This window comes from Oryctolagus cuniculus, chromosome 15 (assembly GCF_964237555.1).
Source record: "Oryctolagus cuniculus chromosome 15, mOryCun1.1, whole genome shotgun sequence".
In the NCBI taxonomy this organism is placed as follows: domain Eukaryota; kingdom Metazoa; phylum Chordata; class Mammalia; order Lagomorpha; family Leporidae; genus Oryctolagus; species Oryctolagus cuniculus.
Window position 1 is genome coordinate 30,802,647 of NC_091446.1, and position 16,580 is coordinate 30,819,226.

The window sequence follows — 16,580 nt, forward strand, 5'->3', positions numbered from 1 at the left end:
GTTGAACCTCAAAGCTGTAAAGGTTGCAGCTACAGTACATTGTAAGTGCTTCAGGTAAGGTGGAAAACATAGTATCTGTAATGTTCGACACTATCCATGGTTTCAGGCATCTGCTGGCGGCCTTGGAATATAATCTCTGCAGAAAAAGGGGGACTGCTGGATTTGTCTGAACATTATATATGCACTGTTTGCTAAATACTTTTTTCCTTGATTTAATTTTGGCCAAGAACAAATAAATGTAAAAATTTAAGTGAGGCATCCCAAAGAGATAGATTTCATATCTGTAGTAATAAGAAGAAAGAAGCCCGTTACTTGGAAGTTTGAATTAGTGTGTCAATGCTTTAAAAATGCAGACCAATAGATTTTCTGAAGAGAACACAAAAACATTCTGGTTTAAAGTCAGGATTCAGTTTCTTCCAGGATCCCAGCAAAAAATTTTTTTGAGAGGCAATTGACATTTATTGTATTTATGTACCAGATACCATGCTAAGCATTCTACTTAGTTCATTTTTTAAACAACTCTATAGGTGATCATAAATGACATTTTCACTTCATGAGACAACTGACCTACACACTTCAGCATATCTGAATACTTACAGCTCTTAATACTTAAGCAATCTCATAAAGTTTTAATTAGCCTTATATTATGAATGTAAAATATGAACTCCAGAGAAACTGAGAAAAAATTAAAGGTTATACAGATTAACAGATGAAGTCTGATGTGGTAGGGAGAATTCTAAGATAATTTCCAATTGCCTATACCTTTGTACAATCCCTTCCCTTCCTCCTTCCTGCTTTCCCTCTCCCTTTTCTTCCTTCCTTCCTTCTTTTATTTTCAAGCAAAAAAATATTTTCTCTTGTGACCTCTGCTCTTTTTTAGTGATTCAGGTTTCACTGAGTCCCTTGAGGGAGTACATGTATTTGTGCCTGTGTTTAAATGTATTTGAACTTCATAAAGCCCTGAAATGATATAAATGATCAGATGATTATATGTTATTTCTACCCTGGGAAGTATCCTGGTTTGTACTATGCAATGGGGATAAGTTAACTCCCAACAGTTTTCCTATCTTTGCCTTAAATATTTCCCCTGTAATTATATTAACAACCCACAAGATGGCAGTCAATATCCATGTTGTTCTTTCAGATTTGACCAGTTTTTTTTTAAAAGATTATGAAATAATTTAAATATTTTGACTGCTTAACATAGTGCTATAGTTTAATATTTCTATTCTAACCAGATGGTGGGAGTGTAAATGTGTGCTTTATTTCACATTTATCAATACTTCACATTATTGTGGTAAGATGATTTTTATTTATTTATTTATTTTTTATTAAAAATTTTTTTTTGACAGTCAGAGTTAGACAGTGAGAGAGAGAGAGACAGAGAGAAAGGTCTTCCTTCCATTGGTTCACCCCCCAAGTGGCCGCCATGGCCGGTGTGCTGCGGCCGGCGCTGCACCGATCCGAAGCCAGGAGCCAGGTGCTTCTCCTGGTCTCCCATGCGGGTGCAGGGCCCAAGCACTTGGGCCATCCTCCACTGCCCTCCTGGGCCACAGCAGAGAGCTGGACTGGAAGAGGAGCAACCGGGACAGAATCCGGCATACCAACCGGGACTAGAACCTGGGGTGCCAGCGCCTCAGGCAGAGAATTAGCCTAGTGAGCCGTGGCGCCAGCTGGTAAGATAATTTTTAACAAAATAAAACTCTGGAACACATATTAAAGAACATTATAAATATAATTTTAGAAGGGCTGTGAATGCCCAGATGTGAGCCCTGGAGAAAAGAGGGGGCTAATAGGTTATTTGAGATATGTATATGAAAAAGATTCATGTATAGTGAAGAGCTCTGGGATAGAAGCAAAATTCATTTTTGAAAATATTGGTTAGACAACAATGCTATCCAATCTATCTGACTATGAAATTTTAAGTTTTATACAGGGTCTTGTATGCTAATGAGATAAACATTTACTGATACATAGAATAGTTCTTGGGTTGTAGGATAATTATGTATTAGTAGAGGAAATGTTTGTAAAACACCGAGCATAGTGTCTGATTCATTGTAGTTAACAGGTAAGCTTTTGTTACCTTCCAACTAACAATGTTACGTATATGTGGTAAAATAGTTCAAAATTAGTTTTACTCATTTTTAGCAGATGCTTCTAGAACATTTACTGTAGGCAAAGTGCTGTGTGATAAAATGAATAATTTACTGTTTTAGTTATATAAACTAACATTTTTAAAGATTAATAACAAAACCAAATTTTTAGTATGTCTATTTTGCTGTTTTCTTTTCATACTTTCATCCATGATACCAAGTACTATTAATGACTATTAATTAACATTACCAGGATTTCTATCCTTCCCCTCTCCCCGCCCCCAGACACATACATACATACACATAGCCCTTCATGTAACAGTCTCTTCTCTTTATTCCCAGTAAGGGTTCTCTTACAGTGCTAAGTCTTAGATTTTCTGTTCTGAGGGGCCTTGTTTGGGATGGCAACTGGGATGATGATAGTGAAGCCCTGGGGTAGGATGCAGTCTTCTTGTTGAAATAGAGGGAGTGGAGAAGACTCAGGAAGGATGCTATAGTTTTAAAGAGGGAGAATCAAAAGAATTACGTATCCTTTGGGATGGCACCTAGGATTAGGGAAATGTGGTAAAATAGGTTAGGATAAAGTAAAACAAAGAGGAAGTGGGAGGGGAAGTGTTGTGGGGCAGCGGGTTAAGCAGCCTTGACACCTTGGCATCCCATATGAGCACTGGCTCAAATCCCAGCTTCTCCACTTTTGATCCAGCTCCCTGCTAATGCCCCTAGGAAAGCAGCAGAAGGTGGCCCAAGTGCTTGGGCTCCTGCCATACACATGGGAGACCCAGATGGGATTCTAGACTCCTGGCTTTAGCCTGGCCTAGTCCCAGCCATAAGAGCCATTTGGGGAGTAAACCAGTGGATAGAAGATCTCTCTCTCTCTCTCTCTCTCTCTCTGGCTGGCCCCGTGGCTCACTAGGCTAATCCTCCTCCTGCGGCGCCAGCACCCCGGGTTCTAGTCCCGGGTTGGGGCGCCAAATTCTGTCCCAGTTGCTCTTCTTCCAGTCCAGCTCTCTGCTGTGGCCCGGGAGGGCAGTGGAGGATGGCCCAAGTGCTTGGGCCCTGCACCCACATGGGAGACCAGGAGGAAGCACCTGGCTCCTGGCTTCGGATCAGTGCGGTGCGCTGGTCGCAGCATGCACGCTGCAGCGGTCATTGGGGGGTGAACCAATGGAAAAGGAAGACTTTTCTCTCTGTCTCTCTCTCTCTCTCACTAACTCTGCCTGTAAAAAAAAAGAAAAAAATCAGATATAGGGGCCGGTGCTGTGGCGCAGCGGGTTAACTCCCTGGCGTGAAGTGCCTGCATCTCATTTGGGTGCTGGTTCATCCGATCCAGCTCTCTGCTATGGCCTGGGAAGGCAGTGGAGGATGGCCCAAGTCCTTGGGCCGCTGCACCCACGTGGAAGACCTTGAGGAGGCTCCTGGCTCCTGGCTTCGGATCAGCTCAGCTCGGGCCGTTGTGTCCAACTGGGGAGTGTGAACCATCGGATGGAAGACCTCTCCCTCTCTCTCTCTCTGCCTCTCCTCTCTCTGTGTAACACTGGCTTTCAAATAAATAAATCTTAAAAAAAATAAAATCAGATATAAATGATCAGAAGTTTCAAATGCTATTTACTCCTGATATTGCCATGTTATACTTAATCTCATCATAAGTAAATGCTGTTTTAGTATTCTTGAATACCAATCCAGAACTTGAGAATATTTGCATAAATATTTTCTAATGTATCTGAAAGATATGATCTTTTAAAAACTTAAGTATATAGTTATACCATATTCATATCACATAAGAGATATAGTTGGGCAGGTAATTGTTTCTAGGTTATTTCAGTAGATAGATCTAGAAAATATAATTTAAAAATACTAAATGCATTCTGAATTCTTAGTTATACTCCCCATTCAAATTCAGTACCATAGAACTTTTACTTGACCTAATCTTTTGGTTTTTAATATTAAGTGTTACTCTAATTCAGTTTATTTTTTTGTTGAGAACTTCAGATCTTCCTAATAGAATAAAGTAGTACATAAAAATTCATTTTCTTTATCTCACATTGCACATGTTACAGTCTAAGAATAAAAATACTAACACTACTTCTAACAATGATTATTAGAGATGTATAAACCACTGTGTTTTAAAACCACTTAAAATAGTTCCCCTGTGAGTGGTTATGTTTCCATCTGTATACACATTTAGGTTGCTTTGTTTCATTTCATTTTCAATTTTTAGATAATGCTTTAAAAATTTATTTTCTCTTATAATTAAGTAAAACATTGACATAGTTCTAAAGTCAAGTCAGTAAAGCAAGCTATATTTTATAAGTTTAATATCTCTATATAATGTCTTAATACACTTGTGCTTTGATTTTTCTCTGTTAGTATCGTAATGTGAACAATATGAAAATTAGCCAGACAGTCTCTTCAAACTCTCATTCTTTCTCTCCCCCAGCTTCTGATCTGAGGTAATGTCCTTTTATCCTCAGTTAATCATTAACTAAGTCAATCATTAAGCTAATTCTACTTTCTTCATTTTCTGCAATTTTTAAAAAAAAATTATTTATTGATTTATTTGAAAGTGAGAGAGAGAAAGAGGGAGAGGGAAACAGAAGAGAGAAAGGTCTTTCATTCGCTGTTTATTCCCCAAAATACCTGCAACAGCCAGGGCAGGGCCAGACTGAGTGAAGCCAGGAGCCAGGAACTCCATCCAAGTCTCCAGCATGATGGCAGGAACCCAAGTATTTGGGCCATCATCTACTGGCTCCCAGACATATTAGTGGGAAATCGGACTGGAAACAGGGGCAGGACTTGATCCCAGACACTCTGATACCTGCAGCAACTTAACTAGTAATACCACAATGCCCACCCCTCCCATTCTTTGATAGTTGTACTGGATTTACATTGTTAGAGCATGTAGCCATTGCCTACTAAGTTTTCTGCTTTGTAATTATCATATAGTCTTAGTTCTGTAAGTAAATATATAGTTAATGCTTACCATTAATTTTTAACATGGCTGTCTTTCCTCCAGTCATTTGAGTAGTCTAGAATTTATATTTTCTCGCAGTTTTATCTGGAAAGGCATATGAAACAAGACTTTTATTCCTTGAATTCCTATATGTCCCCAATAGTTTTTCTCTTGCATTTATACCTGAATGTCAGTTTCACTTGATATAAAATCCTTGGCTCACATTTTTCTGTACTTGAGTGTTTTAAATCTGTTACTTTATTGTCTTCAAAAATATAGTGTTGCTATTAAAAAACTGATGACAAACCCAATTTTCTATGTCCAAAGGATTATTTTGTCTTTCTTTTATTTAATATTTTACTAGAATATGTCTAGGTATTGGTCATTCTGTGATGCAATGTGTCCTTTCAAAATGTGGCTTTATGTAATTAGTTTTTCATATTCTATTCTGTAGTTCTCCTTTTTAGGAAGTCCTTTTATGTATATTTTAGATCTCTTTAAAATCTGTTTTCTGTTTTTGTCCCTTTCTCTGAATTTTTTTCTATTTTTCTCCTTTTTATCTTTTTTCCTTTTTTGAAAGCAATATTTTTATGTTTGTCTACTTTTTCACTTCACTTGGTCTCCATTTATGAAATGGTATTTTTCTTTTTTGTCTAATTCTTTTTTGTCATTCCGCTTCAGAGTTTATACTTTTTTCATATATCCTACAATTTTCTTAATTTACTGTATTTTGTAATATTAGGTTAAAGTTTTCATGGGCAAGTCTTTTCTGGCATGACTTTTTTATTTCTAGGGAGATTTTCAACTTCTGTTTTCTTTTTCTTAAAATATTTTTTCATGAGGTTGTTAATGTTGTTCAATTTTATGCAAAACCAGATTTTGTGAACTTTTAGGAAGGAGTGGTGTGTTAGGAGGGCTTTTCTAGCCTCACAGCCCTAGTGCCCCTGTGTGTGTGTGCATATGCACTATATGTAGCACATGTGTATCTGTGATAAAAAATTATGGCCTATTGCTTTCTGGAATATTCTGGTTTTGTGTCCATCCTCTAATTTTGTGTGGACTTCTGGTTTCCTTTGCCTCAATAATTGATGTACAGTTCAATATGGATTCTTTTCCTAAATGTTTCTTATTGTGAGTTTTTGACTTTGGAAGTCTTGGCTGGTTGATTTTGTAAATTCACAAGGCAGAGTGCTTCAGATCATGACTACTTAAACTCATTCACAAGTCAAGGAATACAAAACCTGCTACTTTTCTGCTTCTGTTTTTTAATATGCCTGCTACTCTTTCCAATGGGTATTTGAGAGAGACAGAAAGAGGGATGAAGGGAGGGAAGGAAAGGAGAGGAGAGTAGAAAGGAGGGGAGGGGAGAGAGAGAGAATGAATGAATGAATGAGTATAGGAACAAGAACGTGTACATACAATTTAAGAGATTTCTGGAAAGATTTCTAGGAGTCATCTTTTTTTAGTTAAAGTAAACAAATTTCATGTATTTCATATATACAGATTTAGGAACTTAGTGATATTTCCCACCCAACTTTCCCTCCCACCCATATCATATTCCCACCCTCTTCCTCCTTTCTCTTTTATTCTCCTAATTTTTTATTTTTTATTTTATTTTATTTTTTGACAGGCTGAATGAGAGCAGAGAGAAAGGTCTTCCTTTGCTATTGGTTTCCCACCCTCTTCCTCCTTTCTCTTTTGTTCTTCTAATTTTTTATTTTTTTCTTTTCTTTTTTTTTTGACAGGCAGAGTGGACAGAGAGAGACAGCGAGACAGAGAGAAAAGTCTTCCTTTGCCGTTGGTTCACTCTCGAATGGCCGCCATGGCCGGTGCGCTGCAGCCGGCGCACCGCGCTGATCCAAAGCAGGAGCCAGGTGCTTCTCCTGGTCTCCCATGCAGGTGCAGGGCCCAAGTACTTGGGCCATCCTCCACTGCACTCCTGGGCCACAGCAGAGAGCTGGCCTGGAAGAGGAGCAACCAGGACAGTATCTGGCGCCCCGACTGGCACCTGGTGTGCCAGCGCCGCTAGATGGAGGATTAGCCTAGTGAGCCACGGCACCGGCCTTATTCTCCTAATTTTTGCAATGATCTACTTTCAGTTTACTTTATACTCATAAGATTAACTCTACACTAAGTAAAGAATTCAACAGATAATAATAATAAGAAAAAATCAGTGTTCCTCAAGCCTTACTTTATTTTTAAAAGATTTATTTCTTTGAAAGACTGAGTGAGATAGAGAGATAGAGATAGAGATAGAGAGAGAGAGAGAGAGAAAGAGAGAGAGAGAAATTCCATCTGCTGGTTCACTCTCCAGATGGCCACACAGCCAGGTCTAGGTTAAGCCAAAGTCAGGAGCCTGGAACTCCATCTGAGTCCCCCACATAGGTGTCGGGGGACCAAGCACTTGGGCCATCTTCCATTGCCTTCCCAGGAACATTATCAGGAAGCTGGATTGGAAATGGAGCAGCTGGGCCTTGAACTGGCTCTCTGATATGGGATGCTGGCATTGCAGGTGGCAGCTTAATCCACTGTGCCACAATGCCAGCTCCTTTCTAACTGTAGTATACTCAATGAAAGTGATCATGACTATTGGTATAGATTTAGTCTTTATGTACTAGTTAGTGTTCTATATAAAATTAAAAATGCATGGAGAAAACCAAGCTATCCGTTTTGCTTTTGAAAAAGGAAATAAAATTTATTTTGTGCAAAATATATGGTGTGTTATACAGAAACAAGTGTCATTTAGATTGAGGCGGGTAAGCTGAGTAAAATGTTAAAAACTGCTACATTGATTTAAATGTTCATTGATACTAACTAAATATATGGGCTGACTTATATGTTACATATAATGATTCAGAATATCCCAGCATTTAAGAGCTTAGCCTCTGTAGTAACAGACCTAGATTTGAATCCCCAATCTAGTACTTACTAGCTATCGACTGCTGGTGAGTTACTTGATAATTCTAATCTGCTGGTTATTTTCTTCTTTAAAATGAAATGATCAGAATCTGCCTTTTAGATTTGTAATAGGATGAAATCAGGTAATTCATTAAAATATTTTGCACAATTTCCTATTCTTGTACTATAAAAGTGTTTAAGAAAATTTGCTGTTTTAACTACCCATATTATTGTTGGTCTGTTTGGGTGGGTAAATAGATTTCCTAGCTGAAATGATGAAGAAAGAGCCCATAATGACAGAAGCTTTATTTTCATATTGAGTCTTCTTCTCTCAATATGTATTTATGCCTGTTTGCCTGCCTTCAGAGTCTCTTTAATAATATGACTGTATTTTCTCATGCTTTTTACATAATATGTGTACTGACTTCCCTTAAATGACATGAAATCTTGTTAGGAGATATTTCTTCTCTCTCTCTCTTTTTTATTTGACAGGTAGAGTTATAGACAGTGAGAGAGAGAGACAGAGAGAAAGGTCTTCCTTCTGTTGGTTCACTCCCCAAATGGCTGCTATGGCTGGCGCTGCGCTGATCTGAAGCCGGGAGTCAGGTGCTTCCTCCTGGTCTCCTATGTGGGTTCAGGGGCCCAAGCACTTGGGCCATCCTCCACTGCCCTCCCGGGCCACTGCAGAGAGCTGGACTGGAAGAGGAGCAACCAGGACTAGAACCCCGCGCCCATATGGCATGCCAGTGCCGCAGGCGGAGGATTAGCCAAGTGAGCCACAGCGCCGGCCCCTATTTTCTTCTCTTTCTAAAGTCAGGGTCTGAATTAGATAGTTTCTAACATTCTGTAAAGTCCAAGTGCCCTGTGATGGACTTGATTTTTTATGTTTTTCTTTGAAAATAAATTGTTAGATGGGTGGGGAAGCATTTAAAATGTATCTACCAGCAGATGGCACTCCAATATTTCTACAGTAGGCAACCCTTAGCTATTCCCCAAATAGAAATTAGGCAAAACTGGACACATTAAAAAGAAAGCTTTGAAATGTTTGTTACTATTGTGATAAAAATTACATATGTATCAATTAATAGACCCTCTAGATATACATATTGATATTGAGCCATAATCCCGTATGTGCTCCACAGTACTTTCCACCAAACTATTATTATAGTACTCATCAGATGGACATGTAAGCTCACTTGTTTACCTGTTCATTTTCCAGATAAACTGTCAGATTAAGGGTGAAGATGACATTATTTATCTCTGGATTCCAAGGGTAGAGGAGGTGACATAGTACCTGGCCCATACTCAGCACTCAATTAAGTGTCTCTCCTTTTCGTCCCTCAGAAAATTGGTTAAGTATTGCCTTGTATGCAGGAGAATGTTCATAAACATTGGTTCATGCAAAGCCTTTTATTTTTTTTTCTCTTTAACAGTTACTTGTAACTATCAACTCTAATGTGTTTGATGTATGTTCTTTGATGTTTTTGTGTCCTTGTAAAATGCATTGTTTTTTTGTGTGTTTAATTTGCACTAACACTGTACTGGATATATATCATTCTGGCTTTTTGGTGTATGTTCCTGGCATATCATTGTATTTAAAGCTATCTATGTTGTTGAATACATATTTAATACATTGCTTGTAACAGCTGCCCTTATAAGTTCACCTATCCATTTTTCTTGCGATGGACATCTGGGTGTCTCATGTTCCTCACTCTTAAACTTAGAGCCTTATGGAACACCCTCATTCAAATTCTTTTCTGAGTTGTGCTGGGGTTTATGCCCACTAGTGGGGTTGCTGGGCCTTAGGAAATAGGCATACTTAATTTAGCTAAATACTGCCAGAATACTCTCTAGAATGGTCCAGTTGTTTTACAGCAAAAGAAGGTTTCCACCTCTCTCCATCCATAATTATTGTCATCTAGTATTTCAAATTTTGCCAATTAGATGGTGTAAAGCAAAAACATTTCCTTTTAAAATATTTATATATTCATGTTTGTTTATTTGAGGAGAGAGCAAGAGAGAGATCTTTCATCCACTGGTTCATTCCTCAAGTGCCCACAATAGCAGAGGTTGGGCCATGCTGAAGCCAGGAGCCCAGAATTCCTCCTGGTCTCCCACATGGGTGACAAGGACTCAAGTACTTGAGCCATCATCTGCTGCTTCCCAGGATGTACGTTAGCAGGAGGTTGGACTGGATGGAAGCGGAGGCAGGACTTCATCCCAGGCACTCCAATGTGGAATGCAGGCATTTCAAGTGGTGGCTTAACCCCTGTATCACAGTGCCCACTTCTGAAAATATTTCTTGTGTGAAATGATGATCAGCTGAGAATCAGCTAAAGCTAATAATATGTATGCTATTTTTAGTTGCATGATTTTCTTCCTTTGAGGATGGTCCTGTGCTTTCTGAACTTTCCACTGTCTAAATGTAGGAATGAAATAGATACCAATATTTTTTTGAGATATGCCTTAGAATCTGAACTCCTTCTCCTCATTATTTGAAGTCTATGAATCAAGTAGATCAAATAATATTGTATCCCTTATTATCTATATTTGTTCTCTAAAACCATAAATAAAATAGTGTTGTATAGTGAGGGATCCAAGATGTGTCAGGCCTCATTTTAATTGTTCAAAAGCTTCTTAGGTGACTTTAATATGTAATCAGGGATGAGAATCACTTAGATTCTCGTATTATTTATCTCTACCTGAAATGGAAAAAGATTTATAAGTATTTAAACACAGAAAATATAATTTTATTGTGCTCATCAGGCTTCAGAAAATCATAAGAATTTAAAATTTAAGTGTCTTATAGAAATTAAATGCATTTCCTAAGAATACATGTCTGTAGATGACCAAAGGACTAGAAGAAACAGAATAATTTTGATGACAGTTAAGGCTGGTATGGTTTAATGTAACTGGCTTAGAATAAAGTAAGGACTTGGATCCGGCTCTATGGGCCAAATCTCACTCCAGAGAATTAGAGATCTAGATGTCAGGTCACACAGAGAGAAAATATTCAGCGAAGTAAATATGTACTGGAAGAGTTAATAGTGTTTATGAGTTGATTTTGATGCTTGAAGAATGGGCTGAATCAGTATAAACCTTCCATTATCAACATTTGCATTATTATGAACTTAGCACATTGAGTATAAAACGGTAAAAGTGTGCCATAAATCTAGGGAACTGAAGACTATAGTCATAGCTAATCGTTTTTTGAGGCTCAATGAACACAATTATGTTCCAGGGAAAAGTTTAGTTACAGGTTCAATTTTTAGTGTTGAGATTATATATTAAATATATTGAGATACATATAGATGATTGATATATTTAACTTTTTTAGAAATTATCTTTAATGTCAGTTAATGCTTAAGAATCATCCAACAGGGAAAGTAGTATGTGTAAACAACTTACATTACTATATCTATCTACCCGTCTATTGTTAATGAAGCTGAAAAGTATGTGAAAGGCAATCTGAATTTTTACTCCTGGAATATTATATACAAAGGCTCTCAGGTATTTCAGTAGCAAATATACCAAAATTATAGTATAGTCATCAGTCAGTAGAGCTGGTTTTAGTATCAAGCTCTTTGAGAAACAGCTTGAAATTTTAAACTGTTTTTATTACTGAATTATGGAGACAAAGCCTGTCATACCTATGCTGTGAACATAAAAGGAAATAGTATATATGTAAGCTATTATTATAGTAATTTCAAACCTCAGGTTTTAGGTGTATAATTTCCTCTTATCCCATCTATGTTCATTTATTTCCTTTTCTTTCTTTCTTTTTTTTTTTTTTTTGGACAGGCAGAGTGGACAGTGAGAGAGAGAGACAGAGAGAAAGGTCTTCCTTTACTGTTGGTTCACCCTCCAATGGCCGCCTCGGCAGGTGTGCTGTGGCCAGTGCACCACGCTGATCCGAAGCCAGGAGCCAGGTGCTTCTCCTGGTCTCTCATGTGGGTGCAGGGCCCAAGCACTTGGGCCATCCTCCACTGCCCTCCCGGGCCACAGCAGAGAGCTGGCCTGGAAGAGGGGCAACCGGGACAGAATCCAGCACCCCGACCGGGACTAGAACCCGGTGTGCCGGCGCTGCAAGTGGAGGATTAGCCTATTGAGCTGCGGTGCCAGCCAGAGTTCATTTATTTCCACAATGAACATCAATCAGAATAAAAATTACTTTTACTAAGTAGCAATTATATGCCTGGTACTAAAGGAATTAGTTCATTTAATTCTAATAGTACATGTGGAAGGAAGTATACCAATCTCTATTTTATAGATAGGGAACCTGAGGCTTGGGAGGGATGTGTTACTTGTTAACAGAAGTCACAGTAGCAGACAGTAAACTGTGAACTAGAATTTGTTTTAAAGATTTATTTATTTTTATTTGAAAGAGTTACACAGAAGAGAGACAGAGAGGTCCCCCATCCACTGGTTCACTCCCCAGATGGCTGCAACCGCTGGAGCTGTGCCGATCCGAAGCCAGGAGCCAGGAGCTTCTTCCAGGTCTCCCACGTGAGTGCAGGGGCCCAAGGACTTGGGCCATCTTCTACTGCTTTCCCAGGCCATAGCAGAGAGCTGGATTGGAAGTGGAGCAACTGGGTCTCGAACTGGCGCCCATATGGGATGCTGCCGTTTCAGGCCAGGGCATTAACCCTCTGCATCACAGTGCCGGCCCCTGTGAACTAGACTTTAATCAAAGTCTGTAATACTGAAAATTCCATGCTTTTTCCTGTATAACATGAAGGTGTGGGGGTACTTCAAAAAGTTTATGGAAATGGGATTGAAAGGTAAATCTATGTTGGTGCAAAATTAAAAAAAAATTTTTTTTGAAACCTGTGCATAGAAGGGTCTTTAGAAGGTTCATGGAAAATGTGTATTAAGAGAAACTACATGGATTTCAATTTTTTTCATCAAAATAAACTTATCTTTTAAAATATTATTCAGAGGCAGAGGGAGAGAGAGAGAGTGCGTGTGTGAAAAACAAGCAGGGAGAAGGAGGAGAAGGGAGGGAGGGAGGGAGGGGGAGAGAGAGAGATAGAGATAGAGAGAGAGAGAGAGAGAGAGAGAGAGAGACTGACTCCAAATGCCCACAAGGGTCAGGGTTGGACCAGACCAAAACTAGGATCCGGAAACTCAATTCAGGTCTCCCAAGTGGTTGGAAAGACCCCAACTACTTGAGTGATCAATGTTACCAGTGTCTGCTTTAGGAGAAGGCTGATATGGGGGGGTGGAGCTGAGACTCAAACTTAGGTATTCAGATAAGGGGTGTGGTCATCCTAACCAATGTCCTAAACCCTGGTCCAAATATATGCCCAAACATGTCTTTTAATTCCATTTTCCCATGAACTTTATTTTTGAAATATTTACATTTGTTTACTTGAAAGGCAGAGCAATAGAGGGAGGGAGAGAGAGGAAGAAGGGAGGAAGAGAGATAGAAAAAAAGAAAGAAACCTTCCATATGCTGGCTCACTCCCCAAATGCCTTCGAACAGCCAGGGCTGGGCCATGCTAAAGGCAGGAGGCGCAGACTCCATCCAGGTCTCCAGTATGGGTAGCAGGAACTCAATTGTTCGGCCATCATCCACTGCCTCTCAGGTGCATTAGTAGAAAGCTGAATTGGATACAGAGCAGCCAGGACTTAGAGCAAACTCTGATATGGTATGTGGTTGTCCCAAGTGGCACTACAATGCCCACCCCTATCTGTGAACTTTTTAAAGTGGCCTTATGTAAAAGGCAGAATGGGCTAGAATGGTAAAATGTAGATCCTTTAATGGATGAGAGTAAGACATGGATAATTTTTTTGTTATTTGATTTTTCACATATAGTGGTCTCTCAAATAACTGTCATCCCTACTTCCAAACATGTTAAAGGATTTCAAACTGAACTCCTTATAATCAAGTGCATTTATTGTGGGTATGATTTTTCCCCCAAAATGTTTACTATCTGATGATAAAGGGACAAAGATCATCCAGCCAGAATTTTCTTGTATGATGAGGTGGAACAATCACAGAATTAGAAGTGTCTTTCTCCTTCAGCTTTCTGGATGGAGAAAGTGTTGTCATCCCTTTCTTCTCCAGCAGGACAGAAATGTGTCTTTATGCTAAAGTAACACAGTTGTAACGGGCACTGTCCTGTCCCTACTCCTCTTTCTCCTCCTCTAGTAGAAAACTGAAGAAAGCGCGTGATACCTACTCCACTTTTTCCTTTGAGAAGCTAATTGGTAGGAAAGCCTGCATGGTTAAAATGTGGTATGGACTTGTTTACTGCATTTTTAAAAAAAGATTTATTTATTTATTTGAAAGAGTTACACACAGGAGAAGGAGAGACAGAGAGAGAGAGAGAGGTCTTCCATCTGCTGGTTCACTCCCCAGTTGCCCACCAAGGACAGAGCTGAGCTGATCTGAAGCCAGGAGCTTCTTCTGGGTCTCCCACGTGAGTACAGGGGCCCAAGGACTTGGGCCATCTTCTACTGCTTTCTCAGGCCATAGCAGAGAGTTAGATTGGAAGTGGAGTAGCCAGGACTTGAACCCACACCATATATTGGATGCTGGCACTGCAGGTGTGGGCTTTACTGCCTATGCCACAGCGCTGGCCCCTACTACATTTTTTTAAACATCATATTAGATAGACTTGACCTTTTGTTTCAGATTTACCACTGAGTCATTTATATATAACTTTGTTCTTACCCCAATCATCATTAAAGGAGTTATGCTTGTGCTAAGTGTGGGTGCCAGGGTATAATAATGAATAAGAAACAGCACATTTGTATATTTTAGAATTTATAAAACACTTTTCCCATGTATAATCTTTTTGTTTTTAAAGATTTTATTTATTTGAGAGGTAGCGTTACAGAGAGAGGGAGAGACAGAGAGAAAGGTTCACTCCCCAAATGCCCACAATGGCCAGAGCTGAGCATATCTGAAGTCAGGAGCCAGGAGCTTCCTCTGTGTCTTCCACTAGGATGCAGAGGCACAAGCACCCAGGCCATCCTCCACCACTCTCCCAGACCACAAGCAGAGTATAGATCTGAAGAGAAGCAGCCAGGACACAAAGCAGCAACCACAAGGGATGCTGGTACCACAGGTGGAGGCTCAGCCTACTATGCTACAGCACTGCCCCTCCTCACCCCCCAGTAATCTTACTCAGTTCTTACTCTACTCTTGGATATTATATTAAATTTTACATAGCAGGCAGCTAAGAGAACAGTTAAAACACTGGGGCCAGCACTGTGGCACAGTGGGTTAAAGCCACAGTCTACAATGCCAGCATCCCATTATGTTTGCTGGTTTGAGTCCCAACTGCTCCACTTCTGACCCAGCTCCCTGCTGATACACCTGGGAAAGCAGTGGTGGATGGCCCAAGGTGGCCTGGTCCGGTCCCGGTGATTGCAGCCATTTGGGGAATGATCCAGCAGGTGGAAGATCTTTTTTTCTTTTTCTCCTTCTCTTTCTGTAACTCTGCCTTTCAAAGAAACAAATCAATCTTTTTTTATTTTATTTTATTTTTATTTATTTATTTATTTTTATTTTTGATAGAGTTAGACAGTGAGAGAGAGAGACAGAAAGGTCTTCCTTTTCCGTTGGTTCACCCCCCCCAAATGGCTGCCAATACTGGTGCGCTGTGCTGATCCGAAGCCAAGAGCCAGGTGCTTCCTCCTGGTCTCCCATGCTGGTGCAGGGCCCAAGGACTTGGGCCATCCTCCACTGCACTCCCTGGCCACAGCAGAGAGCTGGACTGGAAGAGGAGCAACTGGGACAGAATCTGGCACCCCAACCGGGACTAGAACTCGGGGAGCCGACGCCACAGGCGGAGGATTAGCCAAGTGAGCCGCGGCGCCTGCCAAAGTAAATCAATCTTAAAAAAAAAAAAAGTGTTAAAACATTTACCAGAGTCACAAAACTAGATCTGACAAAGTCAGGACTTAAACCTTTGTCTTCTAACTCCTATTCCAAGATTTTTATCTACTGTATATTGATAAGTTATAGAGGAGTATGTAATATTTAGAGTACAGGATTAAGAACATAAATAGTCTGTGGAGTCGGGTGGCCTTGGGTTTCAATCCTGTATTGTCACTTACTAGCTATGTAACATGAGAAAGTTGCTTAACATCTGAGTTTTAATTTCTTCATATGTATACTAGATAATTAATCATATATTAATCATTAATTATATTAATCATTAATTATATTACATTAATATAATTAATTATAATTATGTAATTAAGTATAGTGATTATGGACAAGTACACAAGTAGTAAGTGATTAGGTAGTGGAATGGCTGCCATATCTTCATAATTCTAAGTCCTTGCTAGAGTGGAAGGTATTTTTTCTTGCTATTATATAGCTACGTAAGATTCTTTCAGAAGGGGAAAATAGAAATTTATAACTAGACTTTGAAACTTTAATAGAAGGGAAGGAAGTTGGCAAATATGACAGCTGAAAGAGAAAAAATCATAGGAAAAATTAAAAGAAATCATTGTAATTAAATGACCATCATTAAAAAGCATGTACATCTTGCAGCAACGCTGTCAACTGGATTTGGCCCCAAACACAGGACATATCAGTTAGTCCCAGTCACCAGTCCCAGTACCCATGTTGGTGACTAGTGTATTTCCACTTGTCTGAGATGAAATGGTAAGTGTGATAA

The 16,580-nt window shown here is 39.4% G+C and overlaps 1 protein-coding gene across 3 annotated transcripts in view; it reads left to right on the top strand.

Annotated features, from left to right (window-relative positions):
- Nucleotides 1-16,580, top strand: part of HPSE2 (heparanase 2 (inactive)) — a 781,878-nt gene that overhangs the window by 52,617 nt on the left and 712,681 nt on the right. The window contains exons 1-3 of one of the 3 annotated variants that reach the window (XM_051824060.2): nucleotides 5,724-12,447; nucleotides 14,237-14,366; nucleotides 16,454-16,567. In XM_051824060.2, coding sequence (XP_051680020.1) covers nucleotides 16,565-16,567 — 3 coding nt within the window. In that variant the 5' untranslated portion in view covers nucleotides 5,724-12,447; nucleotides 14,237-14,366; nucleotides 16,454-16,564. Of the gene's footprint in view, nucleotides 1-5,723; nucleotides 12,448-14,236; nucleotides 14,367-16,135; nucleotides 16,568-16,580 lie in introns of those variants that run through there. The other 2 variants (XM_051824058.2, XM_051824059.2) reach the window with 2 other exon arrangements.